Consider the following 22,168-nt stretch of genomic DNA (forward strand, 5'->3'; position numbering starts at 1 on the left):
TCAGAAAACTTTAAATTTAACTTTCTCTATTGGGATTTGAAATTATATACGATTGCATTGTTAGAAATTATCTTCAATAGCTTATTTTGTGTCAAACTCCGAAAAATAGACATTGGACGATAAAATTTGAAGAAATGCCAAATTTTAAGATGAATCGGTACAAACCCAAATTTTTTATATACTTTTTCAGTGGAAAAAAAATCGTAGATATATAACATATTTTAATAAAATGTGTATTTTTAGTGGCTTACAGCCATATTTTCAATCCAAATGGAGTATTTAAACCAGAAACATGAAAAGTTATAAATATACTACTATGTTTGAGACTATAATCACCTTTAATTAGACATTTTTATTCTCTTCTCTTTTATAGATAAACCTTGATAAACATAATTAATCAAGACAAAGTTTACATATAACAAACTTTTGGTTGATTGTCTCATTTCCCAAGAAATAAATGTCAGTTTTGCATTTGCTTCATAATTCTCTCTCCTCAATAACTCATGTATATGTTGGCTCCTCAAACCTATCTCCATCCATTTCCCAATTCATTTTCTTCTTCCTTTCCTTCTCTCTTGTAAATTGGGAATAAAAAAACTTGAAACTGAATAAACTTAATTGAGCCTTTCACACTGTATTGAATCTACAGTTGCCATCCTTGGAAAATATATACATATCTGATATCACTAAATTCATATATACATTTATGTGGTCAGACATAAGGAAACATGTTTGCAAATGGTAAAACAAAATGATGCAGGATCTAAGTTTCCGACTACCCTAAATTTTTCTTTTCTTGTTAAGAGTTGGCATCACATAGCTAGGGCTGCTAGCTTACTACATTTACCAACACATGTCCAATTTTGTCCACATTCTATCTACACATCATACATCATCTTTTTTAAATTATGTAATTATTTACTTGAAGAAATGTCAGTTCTCTTTGCAAAGAAGTGGCAATCAGATAGAGACATTAGATTGGATATCTACACATTATCACCACTGCTCATTCTTTCACACTTTGGTGAAAGATTTCTGCCCTTTTTTGTTCAAGATTTTCATCAGTTGAGTGTAAATGTGAATTTACTTGGTGAAATTTTGAAGGGTTACAAATGTTGGAAACAATCATGCACATAAATGTTCATCTAAAATAACACGAAATCTAACTACAATAAAACAAAATTACAAGATTTTATAATATTCTATGTATGTATATTATCTTTTAGCATTGATCAAAAAAAAAAACTGGAAGTAATAATTTTTTTTTTGTCAAAAATAAAAATTTTCAAGAATCATCTTTTACCTCATGATGTTGAAGAAGCAAATGATGGTTGGGGGGAATGAAGCCTGGTCCGAAGCCGTTCATTCATTAGCTACCGTAAAGCCTAGCTCGATGATCGGCTTCGAGCCAGACAACACTCCACTCAACCGCAACACTCACGACAACGAAAAATCGATACGATGACACGTTTGAGGGGAATGAAGCCTGGTCCGGAGCTTGCTTCGGAGAGCCAAACCTCTCCAAAAGAAGGCTTCGAGCCAGCCAACGATTCCCCTCAACACAACCCTCTTGAAATTGTGAGAAACCCTACCTTCAACACTCATGTATTTATATAAATATGAGAGTGTCTGAGGCTTTAAAGAGGTGTCTTTACTTGCACTCAGAAGAGAGACACACATACCAACACCTACTGACTTCAAACCCTTTTTTATTACTTATATTTTTTTCTTGCTTGTGAATAAGATGTTGATCCCAAATTAATCCCTGCGAAATTGCATATATATATAAAAAATAAGTTTACCCCTTCATCACATTCCATGCTGTGTAGAAACAAGAAAATGGAAAAAAATTCTCCAGAAATTTACCCCTTTATACCTGAAAATTCACCTAATTTCACTTTTGTGTACATGTCTTTCATTTCCAATGCTATGACTTCTTGACTCATCCAAACACCCCTATTTTTGTGAATATTTCATTCATTTTTGTTAATTTTTATTCTTTGTAATTAATGAGTAAAGAAATTGATTAATTTGTCTCCAGTCAACTCAACATATAATTAAATCGGTTCCTCTCTTTTCTCTTTCTCTAGCTAGATATATAGACTATAGTTATATGATAAAGTATTTAACATAATAAAATGTTATGACAGTCAAACGCAAAGAGCAAGACAAAAAAGTGAAACATTTCAAAAAAGCACTTTACACGAGAAACAGAAGAGTGATTCAGACAGAACAACCCTCCAATCTCATAAATGCTTTGATGATGAATTGATCATCAATCAGTACTATTTTATTTTTCCATCATTACCTTATTATTTTTAGCTTCCTCTCTGCACCTACTTTACAACTCCCGCATCAAATGCATTATCCATCTCCCATCAATTAATCTCACTCGTCTTTTCCTTTTACTACATGAATCACACTTTTTTTTAAATGTTTGTTAAAGAAAATATTAGAGTTCACAAATTGGGATATTTTTTTCGATTAATTATGTTGTCTCGTGCATGAAAAGACATCCAATTGTTACTTATCATGCTAAACTCCCACTGAATTAATAATGTCGGAGTACTATTTTTTAGCTCAAAAAAACCTTCTACTTCGAGTTTTGGCAATTCATCTTAGTTTGAACAGGTACTGATTGTGTAACATCTATGGATGCTTTTCTTGTGACATCTATGGAAGAATGATTTATATAAAAAAAATGTAAAGCTATATCTAGTTTACTCATGAAAATTTATAAATTAATTTTGTGAATTCTAACTCGGATCGTATATGGAAATTTTTTATGCTATAACTAACTTAAATAATCTGAAATAATTTTGCATGATATTTAATGTAACAACATGTTCTTCATTCATCGATCAATGTCCACTGAATAAACTGACCACTGATAAAATAAAGAATAAGAAACGAAAAATAAATTAAAAGCCCTCATGAAGTGAAGAACTGACAATGTCATGTGATATAATTTTAAGAGGATTGTGTTTCAAAATTAATATCATCTATATATATTTCTCGTGATTATATTACTATTTTGATAATATCGCGCTGTAAAAAATTGATGATACCCTCTGTTATTATGTTTGTAAATAAAAAAATTTGTAAGTAGGGGAATTTGACTTTGAGCCTTGAGGCAACAAAATTAATCAACATTGGTTGGATAGTTAAAAATGGGTTCTTGATTTCGAAACCTGGTCTTGTGTATAATTTACTTTTAAAGGGTGTGAAATTGAGTACACTTATTTTTATGGAAGACTATTTTAATATCACGAGCTAGCATTATGGTCAAATTGTATGTCTTTGTGTTTATACTGACCAAATTTTTTTGGAGATCACACATTTACCTTTTCGTCTATTTGATTCACACACCTCTTTGGTGGACGAAACATGCATTAAAAAATAAAAGTGATCATTCAAATCGGATCGTATTTGACATTATAGACTTTCATCATGTGATGTAATCATGTGTACCAAAAATAATTTACGCATCCAACAAAACTAAAAATATATGGAAATGCTTGTGGAGTATTTTTCATTTCTAAGATTAGAGCTCCACTAATTAATTAGTTTTATTTGAACACATAATGTTAAACGAAGATATAACTAAACACTCTCTACTAAAAAGTTATCTAAAACATTCATAACAAACTATAGGAAGTCAATAATATCAATTTTAAAATTTACTACCAACATTCTCAAAAGTAAACAAATTAAAAAGGTAAAAAGAGATTTAAGCTGAATGGTTATTTGCGGGCTGCCGTGAGTAAACAGTGGGCTTCCGCAAAACACGTCTTCTAGAAAGACGGCGATTTTGGAATGGAAAATCTGGGCGGTTCATCTAATCAATCCAACGGCCACCGATGTTTGAAATGACATTCTGAATGTCGGTGTCAGCGCATGCCAAGGATGGCGTGCCTACAGAGGGAATTGCATATGTATAAATTCAAACAAAAAAAAATTAGTAGATTAAAATATGAACTAATCAATTTAAATTGAATATGTAAATTTGGTGATCTCATATTTGAATTTTTCTGTTCTTTGCTACTCAAGTAGAGTGTGGATCATATAGAGTTACGTTACTCAATCAAGCTTAGTTAATTTTGGCGTTAAATGCCATATAGTAATTTATAATAGTAGTAACACTACCATATTAAACGCCATAATTTATAATAATACCCAGTCTGACAGAAACTGATCAGTGTGTAGGTGTGGCGTAGTAAATATGTGAGTGTTTTTATGTTTTTTATTTTTACATCCATTTTTTATAGTAACATGCATGTTAAATTAGCTTGTAAATACACAAAATTTGGAACATTTCTTGAATTCTTACAATATTTTTCAATTATTAACCCAAAATAAAATATAACATGACAATCAAAACAATGCTGAAGTATTTCCCACTGTCCCATAGAAACAAGGTAATTAAAGATGACACGAGATTTAATGTATAATTAATAAAATAAGAGAGAATAAGAGAAAGTAGTTGAAATAATACAGTGAATGGTGGAACTCATAAATGATAAAGTGAAAAAAAATGTTTGCATAAATAAATATTGACTATTTATATGGGACAAACGAAAAAAGAATTTAGGCTATTTCTATGGAGGAGGGAGTATCTAAATCTATTCTCAGATGTTTGGACAAATTTGAATTTGTGTAGAGATTTAAACCAGCCAATTACCTTCAATTAATCTCAACTTTGCTTTTCTCTCCAGACAGATCATCTAAGTCGTCATTTGCTTGACAATAAAGCACAACCTAGTTGCCACAGAGGTAGATGGAGAACCATTATCAATCTTCTTTAAGAAAAGGTAAAAATGTCCTCTGCTCTTCAAATTATGTTAGAAACCTTATTCTTTTTTCTCTCACATTACTATTGATGATTCTCTTCCATGTTGATTGCTCATTTCTCAGTGAGGACTTGATTCAATCTATTTGAAATGTTAAACTTTAATTGGTTAATGGGAAACGATTCAAATGAAGCACATAAGTAGGTGAATTGGGCTATATCCCAAGTTTCTGCAGTATTGTTGTCACTATTCTCACATGAAACTACTAGGCTAAATAGTGCTAGCTCTAACCCAAATATGCAAAAGAAAATGCCAATAGTTAGTATCTGAAGATGTTCTACTGAGAAAAAAATCAAAAAATTGAACATTGAAGAAAAACAAATTGAATAGACTACAATAAAAAATCTCACAGTTAAGTAGGATTTTCTTCAAAATGTAATAATGAAATGAAGGAACATTTGATAATACTAAGTGAATTCACAAAACCAATTAAGTCATTCCTCCACAACTTTTTCCAAGCTAAAATACAAACTAAGCATTGTTACTGGATTCCAAAGACGAATCACCAACATTTATTGTTTATGTATTAATCTCCCATTTTATTCATGTTAGCATTTGTAAGTACATCGTGATATCTATATTATTTGCATTGGAGTTGTCGCCAATCATTCATCAATGTGGTAACTTATTACAACTATGTTCTTATATTTAATTTTCTAGCTAGAACAAAAATACTACATCATGCAACAAATATTGTCATAAAACTATATTCCAAACAACTTTGGGAATGTCATGCTCCAAAGATTCCAAATTTAGTTGTAACAAAAAGAGTAAAAAGCTAGGTACTCTCTTTAGCTGGATCTTGAAACTTTTTATACACACAAGGTAGTGTACACTTCCAAGGCTATTATTAAATCAACTTTAATTATGCCTATATATATAAATAACACTTGTAATCGAACAAAGAAAAACATTTCCCATTATTTTACATGATCAATAAAATGAAGATGAAGATGAAAACGAAGACGAAGAAAGGGTTTGTGACAGTGCAAGTTGGAGTGGAAAATGAAGATTTGGAGAGATTCATCATCCCAATCTCTTACTTATGCAATCCTCTATTTCAAAACCTTCTTAATAAAGCTTCACAAATGTATGATTACAGGATTGAAGGTCCCTTAATACTGCCTTGCTCTGTCCAGGAATTTCTTCATCTCAAGTGGAGGATACAAAATCTAAATACCTAATTCTTTATGTACCCTAACAATAATTATTTCTAACCTTTTCCTTCTCTTGTGTAGGATATAGTAGTAATTTTTATTATTGTTTGTGTAGAATGTTTTGTAATTTTTGTAAGAGTAAGCAATGATTTTGCTTCTTTTTTTTTAGATTTTTAGTTAAGTTCTAGTTTTGATGTTTCCATCCTTGAAATAGATTAGTTGGGAGTAATAAACAAGCCCATGCTCCATTTTGGATATTTGGGCCTGTAGATTAGGGGCCCAAATCATTTTATAGTCCACTAATAAAGTACTACAGTATATTCGAGTTCTATTAAATTGGTATGAGTGAAGATTGTTAAAGGAATATGAATTTCATAGTTTAATTATTTTTTATTAATTAAGTGCTAGATAATTTGTTCAAAGTCAAATGAGATATTTGTACTTTGTGAATTTTGACTGTTTTAAGTGTACGGGTTGACCCAATCTTTTGCCACCTCGACTTTGCAAGTGATATTGTACATTAGATTCTAATCATAATTCTAGATCGCATGTAATTCTTATCATTCTTAAATCATATACTCCCTCCGCCCCATCTTAAATGATTGACTATTTTCGGCACGTATTTAAGAAAAATGAAAGTGGAGATAAATTAAAGTAAGTAAGAGAATAATGTAGACGCGACTCTTATCTATATTATTCTCCCTCTTATTTTACTTTCTCTCCACTTTAACTATTTATTATTATCTTCGCAAAAAAAACGGCAAAAAAAAAATCAATCACTTAAGTTGAGACGGAATACTAATTTTTATCACCATCTTCTATCATATAGTTCTCTCTTATTTTCATTTCATTTTTTAATTATTTAATATCAAAACTCACAAGAATATGCACATAAACCACAACACTGAAGAAATCATACTGGTCTATCCAGGGCTCGGAATTTTTGTTGGGATTGAGTGTCTTAATTATGGGGATATAAATCTTAGGGGTAAATAGTGGAAATAGTTATAGCTCAAGACTATGCAGAAAGATTTCCTTTTTCTCTTGGCATCATTGACCGAGAATAAAGAATAGGTCAATAATAGGTAGAAGGTATCGATGATTTTGTTCTTATTAATGTCTCCAATTTTCCTCATCATTCTCAGCAACAAGAATCATATTTTTGACAAGATCAAATTAAATTTTGTACACTAATAAAAATAATGTTGCAAAATTTCACACATGTATACCTCAACTGATCGGTCCAATTTCTTTGTTGTATTTTCATACAGTATATATAAGTATATTGTAGTATTACTGTTCAACAATGTACATCACATTTAGGACGTTTAGCAGTGGATGACTTTGAACTACCCACACAGAAATCTATTCCTAGCTAGGATACATTGATTTAGTATGGAATAATTACAACCTCCAAACCTAATAATATACATAGTAGTATATATTATGTAGGATTCTTTAATTATATGAATCTCGTATCTGGCATTGAAGACGAAGAAAATCCTGTACCGAGCATGGCAGCGTTAGGGGGCCAGTAGTTCGGTAGTCGTATAACTCAGAAGCTTTATCAAGAAGGCTTTGAATTTGAGGATTGTATAAATATGAAATCGGAATAACAAATTTTTGGAAAGTAGAATAATCTTGATTTTGATCGCCTACTTGAACTGCCACCCACCCTTTCTTCACCTTCATCTTCTCTCCTCTTTGAATCTTCATGTTTGAAGAAAACATTATGCTATTTTTGAAGTTTAGGCTAGAATTTGTTGTTTGGTTTGGATGGATTAATTAAGGTAGATAAATCATGATATGGAAATATTGGGAGTATTTATAGCTTGAGCATTTGCACAAAGATTTCCTCTATCTTGGGTATCCTAGAAGGTATCGAGTAATTTTATTATTATTATAATATTTATAATATTCATTACGATATCAAGATTTTTTAAGCAACAAGATTGATCATTGGCAGATGCATGCTACGTACCAACTTTGTATTTTTGTCAAGATTCACATAGTTTTTCAATTATTCTTATGTAGTCGATTTCGAAAATAATTTTATTATTAATTTCATATTTTGATCTGACAACTACTATGTCATTGTGTGTGGATTTGACATATTCAATTAAAATACCCTTTTCACAATGTCCTCGTCAAGTACAGAATGAGAAGGGTATATATATTGTTTTCTCCAGTACTGATGTAATCAACATTTTTCACACATTTGATAATGACAAATGCTAAATGCTTTAATTTAATCAGATATTTTTCCATACTCCACAGCCTGCTTGCCACACATTGAGTATTAATAATTTGTTTGTCTTAGTTGTTATTTTAAGTGGAATAAGAGATCCATTTCAAATTTAGTTTAAATGTTAAAATATTGTTATAAATGAATGAAGAAATGAAATTAATATGATTTATTTAATCAACATTAATAACAATTTATAGGTGTCAGTATGGTTTGGTTAAACATGTCCCCCCTCTCTCTCTCTCTTGGGTATCATTGACTGAGAATAAAGAATAGCATAGAACTTAGAAGATATCAATCAATTTGTTTTGTTATAGTTCTAAGTTCCTTTCGTTAACAAGAATTCTTAGTAACAAGAATCATTACCAGATGCTACCAACTTTTTTTTTTTTTTATGTAAGTATAACGATTCACTCTTGCATATACTATATGATATGATTTGATTTTGTCTCATTGTCAACTCAATAAATTAATTGAATACTATTTAAAAAATCATTTATTTACTACTTTTATCTATGGTTGTCACTGTGTTTCCTGACACCATAAATATCTATCCAGTGATGATAAACATCACATTTTGTACAATCAAAATAAGGCTATATTAATAATTTGATGTATTAATTATATATTAAAATAATAAATATAGTAATAGGACAAGTTAAAAAGACTTATTAACCTTTAATCTTATTTTTTATTTTTATATTTGAATTTCCTTCCTATTTTTTTAAAAAATTTGAATAAAAGTATGCACTAATTACACTTATGGTTACAAAAAAATTAAAAAAATTATGCACAAATCATAAATATATGACCACAATATTATGCACTTTCCATGTACTATATATGCATCAATATACTTTAATTAAATGCATAAATAAACCTATTCTTCTTCAAATAAACTAGTTTTTAGCTGTACAAAATTTGGTCACATAAAATTTGTTGATATCTGTATGCCTAAAATTAATTATCACCGTGTCTCTATAATCAGTTTGTAAGCTATAGTATATTAGTAATAATCAATTTGAAGTTCGAATGTACATATATGTAGCTATATAGGTAGGATACATTTATACTTGTGGAATGTGAAGATTTGCAACAGGCCTCCAATAAGATTCTATAGTAGCTAGAGGCTAGCTAAATAAGAGATGAAACTGAAAGACGGAGTAAATAATTAATTCAATCTAATTTACTACTCTATGTGACAACGACTATATATATGAAGGTGATGTCATGGCTGTTTTGATAAATTCGACGACAATATTTTACAATTAAGTCGTAAATTCAGTTTCCAGATACTTGCCAGGTGCGTAAAGGCCAAATATTAAACCCTAGTTTTCAAACATTTGTCACCTATGTACACAAAAATCATTTATTTGAGTCCTATATTGGATCAGCATTTGTCGTAAGCTAGGGAATTCTATTGCCATGTTCCATAAAGCAAAAAAAGTTCCCTATTCATGGGCCCAATTTAACTATGGGCTACTGTAAATTTTGCTTTACTAAAATTTAGTTAAGCCGGTTTCTGTGAATCAAAAGTTTATAGTAAAGCAAAAAAATTGGATATTTCATAAAGCAAAAAATAATAAAGTCTCAACCAATTAAGAGGTGGTAAACAAGGTAAAGTGGGATATCTTTATCCATCTGATTAATGAAAGTAACTAGTAGTACTATGATACATTTACAATACATCAATGAAGATTTGAAATCTCCAAACATACATGAAGATATGCAAGCTCCAAACTGCCAAAGACTTCTACTAATATAAGAGAAGAAAAAAAATGCTTAAATATCTAAATTTTGTATCTGGCATTGAAGACGAAGAAAATCCTGTACCGAGCATGGCAGCGTTAGGGGGCCAGTAGTTCGGTAGTCATATAACTCGGAAGCTTTATGAAGAAGGCTTTGTATGTGAGGATTGTATAAATAGGAAATTGGAATAACAAATTTTTGAAATGTGGAATAATCTTGATCTTGATCCCCCACTTGCACAGCAACCCAACCTTTCTTCACCTTCATTTTCTCTCCTGTTTGTATCTTCATATTTGAAGAAAACATTTTCTAAGCTTCAGTCTTGAGTTTGTTGTTCAGTTTGAGTATATTAAGATGGATGATCAAGCTTAGGAGAAATATTGCAAGTATTTATAGTTCCACATTTAATAGTTCCTCTCTCTCTTTTGGCATGTATCTTTTCATTTTATTCATGTTCATAGTTATAATATTCCTCTCGTTAATAACAATACTTTGCAACAAGAATATATTCTAGTCACCAACTTTAAACTTTTGGCAAGACTCACTTAGTCTTTCAATTTTGTTATGGTATGCTTTTCCTTAGTAGTTGTGGTTCAATTTCTCTTGTATAGTTTTTGTTTTATTAGATCTTGGCTGATCTAGAAAAGTATTGGAAAAACCACTTTTGTATTTATCAGTGCTTCCAATCTGGTATAATAGCAAGTACTAGTATATAATATATTAAAATAAAGAATGAAATCAAGTACAAATTAATTCTTGAAATGTACAAGAATCCTAAGACTCAATCAAGCTTTCAATTTCTTTAATTACCAGCAAAGGACAATAAAGAATATTGTTAAATATTTTTGTACTATTCTTGTAGGGGATATCATGAGTTTGTTTTTTTCATGCATATTCTCATTGCTATTGCCGAAGTTGAATCTACATCTTTACTTTCAATTTATTTAGCAGATATATTTTTCAGTGCAATTATTCATAGTAATTTATCATGTTCCTCTATATATTCTTGTTATTAACTAGCTATAAGTATTCTTGATTTTCATCGAAAGGAATATTTGTAACTATTAAAATCGATACGTACTAGAGTCATACTTTATTCTCAATTGGCAGGATTGACAATACAAATTAGAGCCAAAAGGAGCATACAATTAATTTTCAAACTATAAGTATTTCCAGTATTTCCTTAGATTTTCCAAACCGAACTACACAAAAATTCGAAGAAAAAGCATATCACTATGTTTTCTCCAAACATGAAGATGCAGAGAGGCAAAAGCTTGAAGGTGAAGAAAGGGTGTTTGGCAGTCCAAGTTGGATTACCAAATGATGATCAAAATGAAGATCGATGTACATTTCAAAAGTTTGTGATCCCAATCTCATACTTATACAATCCCCTCTTTCAAACTCTTCTTCTTAAATCTTCCGAACTATATGACTACCAAACTGATGGCCCCGTCACGCTACCATGCTCTGTTGAGGAATTTCTTCGTCTTCAGTCGCGAATACAAAATTTGGGTGTATAATTTAGTACAGTAATTACTTCTGTAAATTAGTATGTATAGTCGTTTCTGGGGGTGTAAATATTCATGATAATGCATGAACCCCTTTGGGCCAATTCTTCACAAACTGGATATATATATAGTGTAATATTGTATGCATTTCTAGCAGTGGATTCTCAAGCATTAGTTGCAAGTGAATGTATAATTGTCTATAGGATTAATAGATTTTGTATGAAACTTCACAACTCTTTTCCAATGCATGTATCATATGGACAGCATGATACAAAATGGATGCGTGAGATTGATATGGTGATTTTAATGCTTATAACAATGTAGCTTATGAGGAATCAACATAAGAGTTACTCCTTCAGTCACTTATTAAGTGTCCATATTTGACTCGGCACGAGTTTTAAGAAATATTATAAAGAACAATGGTTTGAATAAGTCGACGTAAGGTATGACTCACTTTTAAAACAAAATGAAAGTGGATTCTTATCGGAGGACAGACGGAAATGACAAAAATGGATACTTAATGGGAACAGAAGGAATGAGGCAGTACTGTAGTTTTCTGATCACAATTTGACGTTGTTATCACTGATCATTAGTTTGCTATAAGTAACGCATCGAAGTTAAGTAGTTTACAGTTTATACATACAAACATCATACATTTCAAGTTCATCAAGTGTTAATAAGTTTTTAACTACAGAGTTGAATTTTTATTCGTTATATGTATCTTTCACTATTTCATCAGTAAAATCTTTTTATCATAATCATATAATCGTGCCATTTTATCTATAAGTTTCCTCATTACAGATGGACATTGTTATCATTATTTTAATACAAGTAAACAACAAGATTAGCGTGAATTATGGAAACCGCGCAAAATTAACAAATTAAGGAAACTGAATATAATAGGCGAAATTTTAGACATTACAATAACTACAACTTATGGAAAATGTCATTATTACCTCTATGCAATATTAATGCAATAATAAAGAGAATAAAATATAGAGTAAAGGTCAAAATTGGTTCTAAACATATGGTCATTTTACGTTTTTGGTCTTAAACATTATCTTTTGGATTTTGTGGTTCTGAACATATGTAAATTTGATCATTTTGGTCCTCCGTCAACATTTCCGTTAAAAGTTAACGGTCTACGGATTTAATTTTGATTTTGACCAAATTTAAATTTTAATTCTATTTTTTCATTCTTTAATTAAAAACTCTAATTATTATTAAAAATATTCTTTTAAGTATAATTAGAAATTAGAGGAAGGAAGAAGATGGATTCATTTTCAAAATCATTCTTTGTTGCAAATCCACATAATCAATTTTTGAGGATTACTAATTAATTACTAAGCTGATGAAAATGGAATCCTCTGAAAGCGGTTTGGATTCTGATGGCAGCCCATTCTTGGCGTACGGCGCGGAAGTCTTTCGGCGGCGCTCTGACCACGGTGGCGACAGCGGCGGTGAATGATGAGGACTCGGAGGAGTAATCTGGACTAGCATTCATTCCATCGGGCCTTTTCACACCTTTCCAGATCTTCCATTTTTTGCTTTTTCCACTAATCTTTTCCTGTTTTTTTCAAGATTGCAAAAGATTTCATCTTTTTTAGATAAATTAAAGAACTGCAACACTCACACAATTAGATAGATAAACAAGTTACAAATCTAAACAAAATGAAAAATGGAACCATAAATTGAGCAGGGAATGCATATAGAAACGTGAAAAGATCGAATTTTTAATATTATAAACTGAAATTTGGAGCTTAAGCTTTGACCTATTTTCCAGAAGCCCCCATTTCTTGCTCCTGGTCGCAAAGAGAAGGAAGAAGATCACGATGTGAAAAATAAGAACCCTAATTGTAATTTCTAATTATATTTAGAAGAATATTTTTAATAATAGTTAGGATTTTTAATTAAGGAATAAAAAAACAAAATTAAAACTTAAATTTGGTCAAAATCGGAATTAAATCCGTTGACTGTTAGTTTTTAATGGAAATATTGACGGAGGACCAAAATGATCAAATTTTCATATGTTCAGGACCATAAAATCCAAAAGATAACGTTTAGGATCAAAAACGTAAAATGACCATATGTTCAAGATCAATTTTAACTTTTACTCTAAAATATATCATGCGATGATAAGGAACGCATAGTTATAGTTGGTTTGGCCTTTATGGATTTTTTATTTTATTTTATTTTATCGTGACAGAATTGGAAAACTCAATGATAACAGTAGTGCGTACAAAATTAGAGAATATAAATCATCATATGATAAATTAAAGCATTTAAACGAAGTGAGCCCCACATGTAGAAAATCTAAGTTTGGGAAGATACCAATATTGGCACTAGTTCTTTAGTATCCACGTTAGTGCCGTACGATTCTTGTTCCTAAAAATATTCTTAGTTTTCATCGAAAGGATATAAATTAGTAGTAACAAATTAATTAACCAAGTATATCTTCGTTACCTTCTAGAGTCATACAACTAATTTTCAGAGAATCCTCTAGCTATAAATACGTCCATTATTTACCTAAATTTGCAAAGCATAAACACAAAAAATTTAAAGCACACAGCCAAAGAAAAAACACATTACAATGTTTTCTCAAAACATGAAGATGCAAAGAGGAAAAAGCATGAAGGTGAAGAAAGGGTGGTTGGCTGTGCAAGTTGGATTACCAAATGAAGATTGTTGCACATTTCAAAAGTTTGTGATCCCGATTTCATATTTATATAATCCTCTCTTTCAAACTCTTCTTCAGAAATCATCCTAACTATACGACTACCAAACTAATGGCCCCGTCACACTACCATGCTCCGTTGAGGATTTTCTTCGTCTCCAATGCAGGATTCAAACTTTGGGAGATTAGTATGTGTATATATTTAGTTACTTTTTTATGTGATTTAGTTTGTATAAGTAGTTTCTAGGGTGTAAATGTTCATGATAATGCATGGATCCTTGTATAGTTATTGTATTTGGAAGTGACTGTAAATGCAAGTGAAATTTGTTTCCATCGATCGTCCACGATATATCAACTATACTTAATTATCCAAATTGAATCGCACTTGGATTTAAAAGATAAATCATGATTCAATTTCATAAAAAAAGAAAAACTCAGAATATCAAAATATAAATATAATATTTTTAATAACCTATAATTTATTACGTATTAAAGTGTTTGGAAAAAAAGAGCTCGGTATATCCTACTTTATCGAGCACTTTTTTAAATAATTTTTTTTGTAGTGTTAATGATTTTATTAATATCATTTTTCCATCTTGAGCTAGAGAAAAAATGGGTATGAAGTTATGAACTCTATATATTACTCGTGATTGTTAATTAAGGTATATGCTTGAGTATTTATTTCCTATTATCAGTTAAGAATTCTCCAATCTTATTATTGGAATGAGTTATGAATCAAGAAATTAGTTTAAAGTTTAAAAAATAAAATCAATGAACATTTTATAATATTCAAAGTTTCAATCCGTTTTAATAAATAATGGATTTCTATATTGTTTTTGTCAATCTAAACTAAACCTCAAAACTCAAAACCAAAAACTCCCTAGACAAATACGGCTGTGGAGAATATTTATATGAAAATGACATCTTTGTACCACAAAAATGCATTCCGAATTTTGAATCCGCCATTGTTAGATGAAGAAAATCCTCAACGGAGCATGGTAGTGTGACGGGGCCAGCAGTTTGGTAGTCATACAGTTCGGATTATCCAAGTGTTGACGTTCTTGAAGGTTTTGGAATATCTAACAAGTCGTTCTTCCATCACTAAATAGTTTTAGGAAAAAACATTAATAATTTACTTGGTCTCACTTCACATATGTACTCCACATTTTAAAAAATGAGATTGTACATAACCTCGTAACCTTTGACGTGGTACTAGAAAACTCTCCATGTTCGACTCAAATGTAACGTCGAAGATTTGAAGGTGGCAAGGAATGGGCAATCATGTTCAAATATTAAGAAAATAAGAATAACTCACATATTAGAGAGTGTTAAATATATTCACATGTGAATTGTTATATTTAGAAAATGTGAATTATAAAAAATCAGCATAAATACTCAGTGGATCTCTTGGTTTAAGATGTAACCCAAAAAATATTTGATTGATCTTTTTTTCATAAATTAGATATAAATGGGACTTAATTAAACGAGTAAAATCTAACGTTAATCATTAATGAAATGTTATGATTTATATTAGTACGTCAAAAATCGATAATTAAACTGTTTCTCTCTAAGTCAACGTAATAAATTTGATGTAGTCTTCCAATTTCTTGTTGGGACTAGATTTTGGAATCTTTGAGATACCACATTTTCTAGTATTTAGAGTTACTTTGGCCTATATGTTTTTGTCGTGATACAAAATTGGAAAACTCAACGCTAAACAGATTCCTTAACACTAGTGTAGGTACAAACTTATGCATGCATTTCGTTGTAGACAAATTTTAGGGAATATGCATGGTCATATAAAATATCCATCTATTCTCTCGATCTTCTTTATAAAAGTAATATCATAAAATTTTCAATTATGAATATATTATGATCACTATAAAAAACACTTTACACAGTATTAAATAAGTAACATGTATAGTAACCAGCCTTGTTAGCAAATTCAGCTTAATATAAAACTTCAATTTTACCAGATACATCTGTAAATTATTTAAACTTGGAATTTGATCAAAATTTAATAACTTACTACGAATTACTACTACGTATACAACTACGAATTTTTTTATAAAACCAAAATGGACTATATACATGTCTATATGTATTAACTAAGTCAATAGCAATGACACTATCTATGTATGGGAATAATTTTTTGACTATATTCGTTTTCTTTGTTACTAACGATGTTGAAAAAATTGATTGAGCCCCACAGAAAATCTAAGTATGGGGGGAACATACCATTTGGTACCAATTATTTAATATCCACGTATAAAACTAAGTGCTGTACAACTCTTGTTCCTATAAATATTCTTAATTTTTATGGAAAGAATATAATCAAATTAGTAACAAACCAAGTAATCGTTACTTTCTAGACAAAGAGCATACAAATTTTTTTAGAAGCCTCGAACTATAAATATGTCAAGTATTTCCCTAAATTTTAACCAAATAACATAAGATACACAAAAAAACTCGAAGCACATACAGAGCCAAGAAAAATCACATTCACATTACAATGTTTTCTCCAAACATGAAAATGCAAAGAGGCAAAAGCATGAAGGTGAAGAAAGGGTGGTTGGCGGTGCAAGTTGGATTACCAAATGAAGACTGCTGCACATTTCAAAAGTTTGTGATTCCGATTTCATATTTATACAATCCTCTCTTTCAATCTCTTCTCCATAGATCTTCCGAACTGTATGACTACCAAACTGCTGGCCCCGTCACACTACCATGCTCCGTTGAGGAATTTCTTCGTCTTCAGTGGCAGATTCAAAATTCGGAAGACAAGTAGTATGTGTATTTAGAAATTGTATATGTGAATTAGTTTGTATAAGTAGTCTCCAGGATCTAAATGTCCATGCATGATCACTTGGTCCACTCTTCATTAGTTATAGTGTATCCTTGTAATTATAAAATTCACGACCACTTTAATTAATGGAAGTAATTATAAAGGGTTAAGATAAACAAGCTTATCACATTAAAACTTAGAAATTTGATTATAAAACTAATTTATCTCGACACATGTCCAAAATCTTAATTTGATTAGAATTTAGTAGTAACAACCACTACAAAAAAAATCGCTAATTAGTGGCGGAAATCAGTGGCGGAATATTTCCGCCAGTGGTACTGGCGGAACAGTGGCGGATTATTCGCCACTACGAACAGTGGCGGAATTCTCATGGATTAGTGACGGATTTTAATTTGCCCACCCTTGTGGCGGATTAATTCCGCCACTACAAATTTTTTTCAAATAAAATATACAGAATATTATAAAAAAATTAAATATAGTGGCGGATTTTCCGCCACTGCTACAGCGGCGGATTATATTCCGCCAGAGTACGAATTTTAATTAAATTAATTAGGGCTTTACGTATTTCATTTTCCCTCTTCGCGAATTCTCGCTCCCGCGAATTCACGAATCCTCTCTCCTGTAGCCGCCGTTCGCCGCTCCAACCACCGCAATTCGCCGCTCTAGTCGCCGCCGTTCGCCGCTCCAGCTCCGTCGCCGTCGTCCGCTCGCATTCAACAACCACCGTTGTCGCCACCAGGTACTCAATTTACCATACCCCCGCCTCCTATCTCCTTGCTTGATTTTGTGCAACGACAGTAGAGAGTAGAGACTAGAGTGGGTGTGGGGAGGAGAGAGTGAGTTTGTGTGTATATATATGCACGGTAGCAGGGAGATTTGGTCAGATTAGAATATTGTATGGCTTTTTAATTGTTGATCCTGAATCTGTGAAATTAAAGGAGCTGTGCCAAAATCTGTTAGCTGTTCTGTGGAAAGTATCGATGGTGCAACTGCCTGAATATTTGGCCTCTGTTTCTTGGCATTAAATATCATCATACATGGCAATGGCAGCCTCTTATTCGCTCTTACTGTTTTGACAACTTCTCATTTGTACACTCTGTTTTGATACCAAGAGATCCCTAAACTATTGCTCTTATTTGGTTGTTAAGTCCTTCGCAGCCTTTCGGAAGCTTAATTAAGAAATGGAGGTTCAAAACTTGCTCAACAGCCTTAAAAAATTAGGTTGATTTGTATGTTCTTCAAATCTAAACTCCTTGCTGCTGAAAATTTTATAGCTTCAGCTCCATTACTAAAAAGATTTCTACCCTTTCTTAATTCATGAATATATACTCCATCAGTCCGCGATTAGGAGTAATAATAGCTTCAGTGGTTACAAGATTTCGATGCAGATTAGTACAAAGACACCTAATGGAAAATATTTCACCAGAAACAAACTTATTGTTGGAGATGCAGTTTGAATATTAGTGTATATTGCTGCTATGTGAGCTCGACTTTCAAATCATAGAATCGCCTTTTAATCATTGTGATCAAAACTAGAATATCACTCTTTTAATCATAGAATCGCCTTTTAATCAGGCCATAAGACTGATTCTGTAGACAAGATTACTGATTGCTTGTTCACTTGTATTAAACCTTAAGTACATCTTAATATTTGCCTTTTTCAGGTCAGCTACTAGTCAAATACTACTTGATATTTGTCTTTTTTTGTTGATGATCTGATCAAACGAATCCTCTGAAATCTTTCAATTTATGTGTGGAAATTGAGTTGGATAGTCATGCAATCCGTGCCTTTTGATTGTTGAAGCAATTAATGTGATGCCTTCTACTTCTTTGCTACCTCTCCTTAATGTAGCATTACTTCTGTAAAACATCAAAGTCCGCAATGTTTCTCACTATTCGACTTTCTGGTCCTTGTTACTGAAAAATTAAATCTATTCAAAAATGACATTTGTCTGAATTTTCATGATCATGCTACATGTGAATAGGTGGCGGATAATTTGCTTCATGATACTTCCAGCAATATAGATACTTAAGTATTCTGTTCTCAAACTCTTAAAAGCAAGGTAAATAGTTCATTATTTTTCTTGTTACAATCAAGATTCTATTTAGTATTTACTCATAATTAAATAGTTTTTCATAAACCCACTGATGGTATGCCAAGAGAATTATAAGTGTTCTCTTGTGGAAGCAGGTGCAACGTAAAATTTTCTCCCTTTCCCTAAACTTGTGTGGTTTTAGCTAAGAGTTTTAGGGGTATCATTCATTTTTTATGCAGTTTGTTATATAAATATTATGTCTGAGATGCTACATCTTTTATTGGAACAATCTTTATCAAAGCCATAATATTTTCGAGTGTTTTAATTTTGCATCTACTTTATGTAGACACTACTGAAATCATTTCACAAGGGACCTCCTAAAGTTAGGACTTTTTAAGGATTATGTAATGTGTTTGAGTATTAAATACTTGGCTTACTATGCTAATTCTAAGATATTCTAGTCTGGCCTATTCTAATTCTGGTGCAATAAAGAAATAGGTTTCTGTAGGTATTATTCTCATAATTAATTTTGAGTCAAAATCATATGTAATTAATTATCCTTACAAATTCAAAACAGGTAGTTGGTGCTAGTGGAAAGAGTGGTGTTTGAGGACATCTTCTTGAAGAAACATTTGTAATTGGTGCTAGTGGAAAGAGTGGTGTTTGTGGGCATCTTCTTGAAAAAACAACATCTGGTATGTAGTTAACATTAATGATGTTAAGGTATCTTAGAAGCTTTTCTAAGTCATGTTTAAGAATTTAGAGTAAGTATTGTATATACATAGAAGGTTTGTTTGATAAAGATAATATTATAACGTTTTATTTTCCTATAGAAATCTTTTTTCTGGCCGGATTCATGGGAACACGATGTGCGTACACTTTGGACATCGAGGGCAAGAGAGAGATACTCTGGCTTCATCTCCACCCTTAAGAAATTGAAAGAGAGGCCAGCATTTGTGTCAGAAGAATTGTGGAATGGGCTGCTCGTGTATTGGGAAAGTAAGGATGTTAAATACAAGTCAGAAATCGCACGGAAGGCGAGATATTCAGAGATAGGTGGACCCGGCACGGGCTATAGCAAACATTATGGGGGCACATCGTGTGCTGTAGTTAAAGCTCAGAAAATAGTATGTGACATGTAATAAATCAAGTTCATTATTTATATTAATATTTGTTTTATTATCTTTGACAAACAGGCAAATGAAAAGGGGGTCTCTATTGGAGATTGTATGTATGATGCCTACTTGGCACTACACTTCAAGAATGGAAAATATACAACTAAGGAGGCCGAAGAGATAGATGTAAGTTTATTTAAAAGTTGATACGCATTTAAATTATTAATCATACAATAATTATTGAATTTTCATTTAATAGGCCAAGGTAAAAGAGATTGTGGCTGCACAAGGTGAGGGAGCAAATCTAAATGATATATATGTCAATCAAGTCATGGGAAGCTGCCTTGACAAGAAGAAGCGGATGCTTAGAACGGGAGTCCTTGGACCAATGCTCTTAGGGAGTAAGTCTGTGGCTGCTTCAACTAGCAATCAACAGGATGCCAAGTGGAAAAGTGAGATGCAACAAAATTTCAACGAAGAGCGTGAGCGTAGAATGAAGTTGGAAGAGGACGTGAGCAGGATGCAGAAGGTGGTGGATCTGTTGGTGAGCCAACAGTCCCACCAGTCAAGTTACTCTGCTGCCCGACCTGATGAAGAATATTCTACCTGATGCTAGAAGCGGAGGTTAGTTGTGATTTTGCTACTTGAATCATTTTTATTTCTGCAAATCTATGGCCATTTTGTTGTTCATTCTTTATATGACTACTCTAAAATGTAGTGCATTTTGGCTTGCGTTTGTTGAAATTTGACTGAGGTTGTGGTCTTCCTCGAAGAAAATTATTTAATTTTTTGTGCTGTATGAAATCGAAGAGAAAAATTGAATAATTTGTTTCCGTTTTAGGATTTAGTTGTTGGATTTGTCTGATAAAAGTTATTGTGTTAGCTTTCTATTTTTTTGTGAATTTGTTTTTCTTCTCAATAAAGGCCTTGATTTTTTTACTGAGAGCTGTGTATTTGCTGCTTGAACAAGCATATCTCACCCGTTTCTTATCTTCTGGATTGGATTTCTTATGGAGCAGTCTGATGCTGCTAGTTCCTCAAACTTCGTCCAAATAACTTAATGAGAGGCTGTAGTGTTTCAGTGTATATTTGGGGATATAAGTTAGTGGAGGGACTTGGTTGCCATTTGAGAATCTAACAGCCAATAATGGTGTTACATATAGATGTTATCCTTCTAATTCCATGTTTTATTTTATAGTGGAAGTCAAAAACTGTTAAATAGCCTTTTTTTTTAACTAAATCACTTCTACTTACAATCAGCTTAATTACTTAAAAGTCATTTTTCAATCAATGCACTAGACGTAACTTTATGCTAGCAATTGTTTTTGATATAACTTCAATTGTTTTTGAAACTGAAGATGGGATGGAGGATTTATGTGGAAGATAATCCACTTATTTGATTTCTGGTTTTAGGGAAAGTTGTTTTAATGCTAATGTATATGTGTGTGGCTTCAGGAGGTGGCTCAAAGATGAACAAGATCCAAGATTTGGAGAGAGACGAAGTTTATTACACTAGGAAGGAACAAGATTGTAGATGATAAATTTGTCAAAAACGGTCCCACAACTATTTTGCAGACTTGAGAAGCTACATGCTCGACTATTTTGTTATTAACTAAGTTTTAGAATTGCACTAATGATCAATATAATTAATCGCTGATGTTATGAGTAATATGAGTATTGGTGTATCTATTGTTATTTTTACAATGAATGTATTGATTTGTTGAAAAATTATCTTAGTAGGGTGGATAAATAATAAAATAAATATAACCAAAATCTATACAAAAATTTAGTGGCGGATGCATTCTGTCACTAAAAAAGCATTATATGTAGTGGCGGAATAGTGGCCGAATAGTGGCGGAACTTTGTTCCGCCACTAGTTATGGCGCCCCAAATCCGCCACTATTTTAAATTTTTAGTGGCGGAATTTCAGTGGCGAACTATTTTCCGTGGGTAATCCGCCACTGCGACTCAGTGGCGGAAAATATTCCGCCACTGATATTTTAGCGGCGATTATATAGCCGCGGTTAT

General features: G+C 31.7%; 1 protein-coding gene across 1 annotated transcript; it reads left to right on the plus strand.

Moving 5' to 3' along the window:
• Nucleotides 1-1,461: 1,461 nt before the first annotated feature.
• LOC125206840 lies at nucleotides 1,462-21,774 on the plus strand. Its single transcript, XM_048106060.1, has 5 exons — nucleotides 1,462-1,605; nucleotides 19,859-20,152; nucleotides 20,222-20,326; nucleotides 20,400-20,764; nucleotides 21,596-21,774. The coding sequence occupies exons 1-4, from the start codon at nucleotides 1,462-1,464 to the stop codon at nucleotides 20,748-20,750; spliced, it is 894 nt and encodes a 297-aa protein (XP_047962017.1). The 3' UTR covers nucleotides 20,751-20,764; nucleotides 21,596-21,774.
• The last annotated feature ends 394 nt before the right edge of the window (nucleotides 21,775-22,168 follow it).

Source organism: Salvia hispanica, chromosome 2 (assembly GCF_023119035.1).
Source record: "Salvia hispanica cultivar TCC Black 2014 chromosome 2, UniMelb_Shisp_WGS_1.0, whole genome shotgun sequence".
NCBI lineage: Eukaryota > Viridiplantae > Streptophyta > Magnoliopsida > Lamiales > Lamiaceae > Salvia > Salvia hispanica.

Bases quoted from the DNA above. Each gene is read 5' to 3' on its own strand.
- LOC125206840 (XM_048106060.1), top strand. From the start codon at position 1,462: ATGACACGTTTGAGGGGAATGAAGCCTGGTCCGGAGCTTGCTTCGGAG. The intron at 20,153-20,221 runs GTATGTGACATG...TTTGACAAACAG, and splicing joins TAGTTAAAGCTCAGAAAATA to GCAAATGAAAAGGGGGTCTC. The intron at 20,327-20,399 runs GTAAGTTTATTT...TTCATTTAATAG, and splicing joins AGGAGGCCGAAGAGATAGAT to GCCAAGGTAAAAGAGATTGT.